The sequence below is a fragment of the Cibotium barometz genome, chromosome 60, assembly GCF_041138505.1.
Source record: "Cibotium barometz isolate CiBa-2024 chromosome 60, ASM4113850v1, whole genome shotgun sequence".
Taxonomy (NCBI): domain Eukaryota; kingdom Viridiplantae; phylum Streptophyta; class Polypodiopsida; order Cyatheales; family Cibotiaceae; genus Cibotium; species Cibotium barometz.
This window is the reverse complement of record NC_141105.1, coordinates 13877443-13885888: the sequence shown is the minus strand read 5'-3', so window position 1 is coordinate 13885888 and position 8446 is coordinate 13877443. Positions and strand designations below refer to the sequence as shown.

The window sequence follows — 8446 nt, the reverse complement described above, 5'->3', positions numbered from 1 at the left end:
CTTCCACCACCCTTTAATGTCTAAGGCATATGCCTCTTCCACCTTTAGGCATTTAGACTTGCATTGCTTTCAAATCATGCTTATGCCCATCAAAATCTACGCATCCTGCCCATCTTTTGCGATAGTGAGGGTCTCCCCTTCTCTTGTCCCATGTATTTTTGGAATTTCATTTGTGTTTTTGGTCCTCTTGTTGCCTTGGAAAATCTTGGTGGACTTGACAGTGGAGTGGCTCAAAACATGTCCATTGTGGATTTGCTGATGGATTTCGTCTTTGCCCTTTTGATAGTTGTGAGGATCCACTTTCCGGTTCTTCCCAAAGCTTGCTTGAATTCATTGGAGGTTGGGATCCTTATCTCTCTTGGTTGTTCCCTTCTTCTCTTCTTTTGGCATTTTTTTGTGTGAATGGATCAGCTTGGTCACTTTGGATCTCTTCTTTGATCACCATCCAAAGTCCTTTTTCTTGAGATTTGATTATGGTGATCCACTCTTCTCTTTATTGTTGGTATCTTCATCAGTGCCACATTCGGTGTTTTGAAATTCACTGCAAGTTGGTTTGCATTGCTCTAAACATCGTCTTTCCTAGTGCAAACCACTTCCTTCCCTAGTAGGATCATGCCGAGTCATGGTTTTGCTTACTAGTTCCTTGATTCATCTTGTGGATCTTCTCTTTGCTCTAGGTGTGCAACGTAAATTAGCTTTTCTAAATAACCAAGTGATGGTTTTCTCTATAGTAGCAAACAATTACAAAAGGATATAGGATATATAAGTTGTGTGGGGGCAGGGGGGAAATGCATAGCTTAAAAAACAAATTGAAATACAAAGAGAAGGGATGCACAATGAATTGGAATTGATCTTCTTCTATCACTTAGCCAAATGATGGTCAAGAGACAAATGACATTGAGACCGCACTCTATGCACACACATTGCTATGCCAATAAGATGATTGAACTCATAGGACTCTAGGATTTTATATACATGACTCTCTTTGAAATTCATAGTGAGTACTACACACCACGTTTACAATCATTTGCACCTACTTGTTAGAAGTGTCCATTACATTGTAGCTATGTTGATGTGGCAATAAGATGACCTAAACTCATAGGACTCTAGGACTTTATATACATGACTCTCTTATCATTTGCACCTACCTGTTAGAAGTGTAGGCTCCATTACATTGTAGCTACTCAGCTCTAACACTTCTACCTTTGCAGACCCTATGTGCACTATCCACCTTTCTAGCATCCACTCGAATCTTGATAGTTGCAGCTTGAGCTACCTTTCTCTTGTCTTCTAGCACAATGGCTATCTTTGGTTTGGCATCATGTAGACTATATTGACTTGTTTGAAGGAGTTGCTTTCCAATTAAACCTACCCTTCACCTATTTTTGGCGCTTTGCTCTTTGATCAGTCATTCGTTGTGTCTACTCCCTAGGCATTCATTTCCTGCCTTACTTGAATTCTTGATGCCGTGATTTTGGGGCTCAACACTTGCAACATGGCTCTAATTGTGAAGAGAGAAGTTATGAACGCCTTGCTATTTGTGATTGTACATGATTATGGAAGGCATCACATAGGACTCAAAGGGATCCTTACCTTTACATGAATCCACATGTGTATGCATAATTGGTCCAAAAACATAAAAAAGCATCCAAGAGCACAAAATATTCCAAAAAGACAAAGCTGATCTTGGCCTTTAAGAAGGTGTGGAAGGGAAGCCTTAACCATTTATTGTTGGCCTCTTGTCAAGGGAACTACAATACCAACTTTCCTAAAGAACTTGACAAAGGTGTAGATATAAAGGTTAACATTTCACCTCAGCTCAAACATGCCAATTTCTTGAAAGAAAGGAAAATATATCCATTTAGTGCCAAACATACATAGTTGTCATGTTGCACTATAAAACAAACACTAGCCCATAAAACATATACATAAACCATATAATTGCCCACACACCCACATGCTTTTTCTTAGAATCAAAACTAAGTGCGCAAAATAAAAGAGAATAAAAATTTCACCTTTTAGAATCACACCCATCCAACTTTTCTATAAAAAGTTACAAGTATTTGAAACTTGGGACAAATTCCTTGATTAAATACATGTGTAGTCCAAACTAGTCACAAGGTTTGTGACTTGATCACATGGCTAGAGTGCTAGATTATGTAAATAGCGGTCATGGATTTGAGTCCTACTCTAGTGCTATGCGAATAAGTCAAGTTGTGCCCATCATTGCATTTTGTCAATTGTTGTCATCATCAAGCCTTTTGCTATGGAATTCAAGCCACCCATGCTACAACATCTACCACTCAATCTTCAATGGAAAATCAATGGCCTACACTCAACATTGTGAACCTTTTTCTATCCCATTTTGGTGAGCTTTTATTTTCTAAGGTGATTTGGTTAATGTTATATGTAGCTACAACTCCTGCTAGTTATAATCTGTTACAACACACAAAAGCAATTTACATTATAAAACATTCAAATGTTTTTCCACTATAAAACACTATATCTAGCTACAACTACTAGCTATTACCACACACAAAATTATTTATAGTATCCATCCATCTCATGACAATACTTATTTGGCTACTGCATACAATAAAACATTCAAATGTTTTTCCAATTTATAAGGCTATATCTAGCTACAACTACTAGCTATTACCACATATAAAATTATTTATAATATCCATCCATCTCATGACAATACTTGTTTGGCTACTGCTGCATACATATGGATTGAGTTGAACAATTGTAATCTCTCCATTACAAAACGTTATATCTAGCTATAACTATTGTGGCTATTACCACACACAAAAGTTATCTACAAGTTATTCAAACCTAGTACCAACATTTTGAACTACACCAGCAACATAAATTTGTCACTTTTTTTTTTGGCACTTCGTAAAACTTCTACAACTTTATGCAATTTTCATAAAATAGACGTATAGCTTAAAATTCAGCCAGCCAGAACAAAGTCACTTTATGTCTATATTCAGCTACTATATAATGCCGATAAAAACTACTCATAAACTTGCATGCAACCACAAATGACAAAAAGTTCCTTTCATGTTATCATGGTTCTGTCCAGAAATGTGAAGACATGAAAGTGTTCAAACGTTTTTCATAAAATAGAACAGTAGCTCAAAATTCATCCAAGAAAAAGAAAGAGACTTTATGTCCATAGCCATCTACTGCCTCTATTTACTACTAATAAACTAGAAAAGCCACCATATGTGTTTAACACTAGTTTGGTACCAAAACAGGACACTTGAGTGTCCTTTTTTGGGGGTTGCGAAAAAAAAATCAAACTCCTAATGTAGGCTTTAAAAACCAAAATGCTTCATTGGGCATGTAGAACATAACCCTATGCTTATGTAAAAAATGCTAAACATATAAAATGCCTTTTTATTTGGAAGTACATAAGCAACAAATAGCATATGTCTTGAAAATGAACATTTTTCAGGATTTTTCCAAATATGCAAGCATCATTCTCTCAAAAAAAAATCCAATGATATCAATAGCATTTTTCCCAAGATATTTTGATAGCATACATCAGTCCAAGGAGGTAGAAGTTCACCAAAAAAATCATTTTCCTTTCCTAGAATTTTTTCCAAAAAAGTTGCATAAAATTAGCAAACGTAACGCGTATTATCAAAACTCAATCATGCCACTAAAAAAAATGTAGCCCTATCAATGAGAATGTTGATTATTGGTTTTCATGCTTGAGATGAGATAAATAAGCCATAATTTGATGTGTATGACACTAACTTAGCCTCCACTTAAGTAGGTTCTTATCGCCTAGTTCTAAAAAAACTGTAAAAAATAAAAATACAAAATTTGATCATCTTTTATCAAAAACTAATCATAACTATGCTTGCACAAGTAGTCTACACCTATAGTTACAACAAATAATGCACTTACACAGCTTTTTCCTTTGATGAAAATCAAAATTAGGCTCATAATTAGACATTTTATGTATTAAAAATAGGTTGCGCAAAAGACCATGTATGAGAAGAGGCCCAAAAAGTGGCTGTAAAGTTTTGAAAAATTCAAAACAAAGTAGTATTTACCCTATATAACATGGGTGCACCTCAAGTTTTACATTATTAGCTTGCATATGGAAGGAGAAAAATTCATGCTCCACCTGTATAAAAAACGTCATTTCAATATTAGCGAGTCAAAAATTTATCCAATAATTATCGTTTGATGATTCCAAGATTTAGTTTACATCATGGGCTTTCCATCAAGCCAAGTTTCATGATCAAACTATGTCCCTTCTAAAAGTTATGTCCAAATTACTACTATTTTGAAAACAACAAAAATCATGCGTTTTATCAGCATGTGTCTAAGAAAATTAAAATATTGCCTTGCAAAAGCTAAGAAAAGTGCAATTTAAAAAATCTCAAGGATTTTTTTGGGTCTTGAGGAACATCTGTGGATGTTAAGCATTTCAAAACTCTTAATAGATTGCCCACAAAAATTCAAGAAAAATGCTAACTTTCAGGACACTTTAGTGTCCTCAGGACACTTAAGTGTCCAATTACAGAACTAGTGTTAATCCTCCTGTCCTTCTGTATCTTTGCCTCGAGCACATCCATGCCTAAGAAACATGTCAAGTAGAGTGTCATCCTTTTCCATGGAGATGCAATGCCTAGCGAGCTCTGTGCATGCCTTAGCCATGTTTTCGGTCCCAGCAAAAGCATCTATACTGTATCCCCTACTCCCGTATATGTATGGAGTAAGAATCTACAAAAACATTGACGCTTGTAAGGTATAATATCCATAGATGAAGTACAGTAGTGTACATACTACATTTGCAAGGCATATCTATGCTAATCTTTACCACAACCAACCTCCTTAATGCCACTCGACGCTCTGCACCACCACGAATGAATTGCCTCTCTAGTTTTGAGTACACTGCCTTCTCATGTAGGCACTCTCTAAACTAGTTTTTGTTTGATGGACACAAGCCATCACCCCATTGCTCGTCTGCTTTACTTCTATTGTATACCAAGGGTCCTTCGAATCCTTCTTGATTAAATGCACACAACACACACCAATTGACTTGCAATCATCGGGTAGTCAAGCCACCAAGGGCAAATGTTAAGTTCCCACTCGGTAATACTCCACTCACACCATGAATCTAGATACATGGAAGATGGTCCACCCCTAATAGTCCAGTCTTGGCAGTCCATTGGAATATTCTCTAGCTGTCTTGCTTGTAGTAGCTTCACAATCCACCTATAAATACAGAAGTAGCAAAAAGTATGATTGTAATTAATGATAGTGATCCCATCATTCTAATAGAAAGTACTTTATGGGATACGTGAATGACTTTTTCACACTCTTATCTTACCTAAATACCAATCGACGCATAGCTATTGGCAATTGTGGTTGGTTTTCAGGAGGTGATGAGTCTTCAGCTCATGTTCAATGTCATGAAATGCTTGCTTGAAGTGAAACTGTTGACAAAAATGTCTAAAATACATCAAAGCATCACCTGGAATTTACACTTGGGCATCTCCCACAAGGTCCAATGCTGAATTTGTCACCACATCTTTTGCAAGGTCTATGATTTGGGTCCAAAAGGTCTCCTTGCACATGTATTTCTGCCATTCTTTGTTGTCTTTTGGCATGCCCAAATTTTCCTATGTCCTAATATCTCCTACAAGTATCTTCAACACTTCCTTTTTCCTGCAAAATAAAAGTACCATTTATTTAACCTTAAGAATGGAAGCAATAGACAAAACAAATAAAGGTAGTAGAATGAATATCTTACTTTTCTGCACTAATTTTGCTAGAGCAAGGCATTCCAAGCTTGTCCTCTGTAACAATCTTGCCCTTAGCTTCCCAATCTATAGAAAATAGGACCTGAAAGGACCCTTCACCATTTGATGGATTGGCTATTGTGGACAATTTGTAGCCCTTTGTCTTTACTTTCTCCTTTGCGTTTCTTAGGGCATGAGTGTGGGCCTCTTCTATGTTCTTTAAGCCTTCATCTGGGTGGATTGCCAATTCTTGCAATCTCTTCTTCATATTTCTTTGTAAAGTCCTCCTACAACCAAGGAGAAAAAGAAGGGCTTTTATGATGCAAAAGCATGGCTAGCATTTCAAAATCTAAAAGCATTAAGGAAAGACTATGATGATTACCTTAAATACAAACTGTGCTAAGATAGGCATGGGGACATTGTACCACGCCTAACGAGGTCGTCTATACTCTTGCACAATTGCACTTTCTATCCATTTTTTCTCCTCATCAAAGTCTCTTTGTTTGACAATCCGAATTTTGACATAAGAAAAATGTCATTAGCTAGAGTATGTGGCACATGAATTCGAGTTAACCTAAAAGAAACATGGATTATGATAAGATAGCACATTATCAACACAACATATAATTTTTCTCTTCATATATACAACAGAAGAATTCACACTTGCCTGTTGATCTCTGCAAGTGCTAGGAGCACTTCCCCCTCTTGAGAATTTTCAAATTTAAGAACTAGCAATGAACTCGAATATGTCAGGAATGGGAAGCTGAATGTGCTGCATTGAACAAATAATAAATGAACATCATAAACATTACTACCACACTTTTGAAATTGATAAAATTAATAAAAGCATACTTGCTTACCAACATTGACACGTTGCATCCATGCTTTTACTCTATGATTCCCATCCCACACAAGAAACTTTTTTCCACTTAAATGACTCCATTCTGGATCATCTCTAAGTTCTCCCTCAAACTCATCATTTACTATGCACCATGTGAGAGTCTTTCGGAGATACTTGCATATCTAGCTCTCCAGGTTTGCTCGTAACTAAAAAGCTACCCAAGGAGACCATGTGGAAGTGGAATGCAAGGAGGGCCAGATTAGGGATCCTAGACAGGAGGATTAGGTGTTTGACTAGGCAAGGAGGTCCAAGGAGGTCGAAAGGAGTGCAAGTAGACCATATGGAAGTGGAATGCAAGGAGGGCCAGATTAGGGATCCTAGACAGGAGGATTAGGTGTTTGACTAGGGAATAGATTAGGTTAATCCCGTTTCATCAACCGCCACCGTTAGATTAGGGTTTAGCCGTTTGATTAGCCATTGGATTAGGGTTGAGGGATTACAAATAACATTTGAATTAGGAAACCCACTCCTCTATCACACTTGTCCTTAAGGCATCTCCTATACCCATTGTTTGCCTTCTTACTATCACACTTGTCCCCTCATCTCCCACACCCATCACTTGCCTTCTCAACATCACACTTGTCCCCTCATGTCCCACACCCCTGTTAGTTGCCCTCTAGTGGTTTGTCGTGGGCTTCAACACCGTACCCTTCTCCATTTTGCATCTCTTTGTATCCTTGTCTCCTATCAGCTACCTTCTGACACCTCTTCTGGTAGTGTCTTATCTCCCTCACCAACCTTGCCCATCTTCTAAAACTCTTATCCTTTCATCTTGTCCACAATGCAAGCACAGATCAAGTTTGTAGATGAGTTACAGGAAATCTTGGACTTACATGTTCTTAGTGTTTCCCTTGTCAATGGTAAGGGCATTGTAAGAGGGGGTTTCTTAGAGGGAAAGTTGTCGCACACCTATGCATTTGTCAATTTGAGTGCTTTGATTGATGACGATTCCCAAAGTAACATCCCATTTCTAATTCCAATGACTGAGCACTTGGATGTCGAGGGAAATAGCCACTTCATTTTGGATTCATCCGTATCAAAATCTTATGTCATTAGCATAAAGAAGAATGTTTGTTCTAACTTTGCAAGCTCTTCAAAGATGTCCACTAAGCCCATTGACCTTGAGAAGGATGGTACAGTCTCAAGTGAAGAATCTAGTTTTGCAACACCTCAACAACAAGATGCAAGTGAAGAAATTCATGTCATCACTCCACCTTGCGTTCTTATCGACTTGGATTCACCACTTAGTGTTCCTAAGTGCCCAACTAGGATAATTGATGAAAGGTCTAGTGTGATTCCTACAATCATGGCAAAACATGGTGCAACTGTGATTGGGAAGCTGGTGAATAAAATTCAAAGATGTGAATACATTGACGAGATACCCCGACAATATAATGGACATTGCATATTTGAGTTACCTCCAACCTTAGGCAAGCTTGCAACCATGGAAGGTATGGAACAAAGGTATGATGGACACATATGGACAAAACCTATATCCGTTTGAGGGAGTTGTTTGAGTTGCATATTGTGCAGGGATTTTTGAATGTGCAAATACATCTTGCCCTCATTTTCTAAACAATGTCTCTAAGAACACTATTTTCTTTAAAGGTCTATTACAAAACAGGTGTGATCTTGGCCATTTGGCCATTGCAAAAGGTTGTATGCTCACATGTCATTTTTGTAAAATGTCAGTTATGTGCATTGGAGCATGTTCGTGCGTTGTATACTATGTATTGACAAAGGATTGGACATTGACAAGGCTTATGATTCATGTGGGAAC

At 37.5% G+C, this 8446-nt stretch overlaps 1 protein-coding gene across 3 annotated transcripts in view; it reads right to left on the bottom strand.

The window, feature by feature from the left end:
- Positions 1-5071: 5071 nt before the first annotated feature.
- Positions 5072-8446, bottom strand: part of LOC147605011 (ATP-dependent Clp protease proteolytic subunit-related protein 3, chloroplastic-like) — a 201049-nt gene continuing 197674 nt past the window's right edge. The window contains exons 4-6 of one of the 3 annotated variants that reach the window (XM_086794375.1): positions 6433-6537; positions 5354-5691; positions 5072-5238 (exon numbers count right to left, since the gene is read on the bottom strand). In XM_086794375.1, coding sequence (XP_086650501.1) covers positions 6487-6537 — 51 coding nt within the window. In that variant the 3' untranslated portion in view covers positions 5072-5238; positions 5354-5691; positions 6433-6486. Of the gene's footprint in view, positions 5239-5353; positions 5692-5962; positions 6053-6147; positions 6263-6432; positions 6538-8446 lie in introns of those variants that run through there. The other 2 variants (XM_086794376.1, XM_086794377.1) reach the window with 2 other exon arrangements.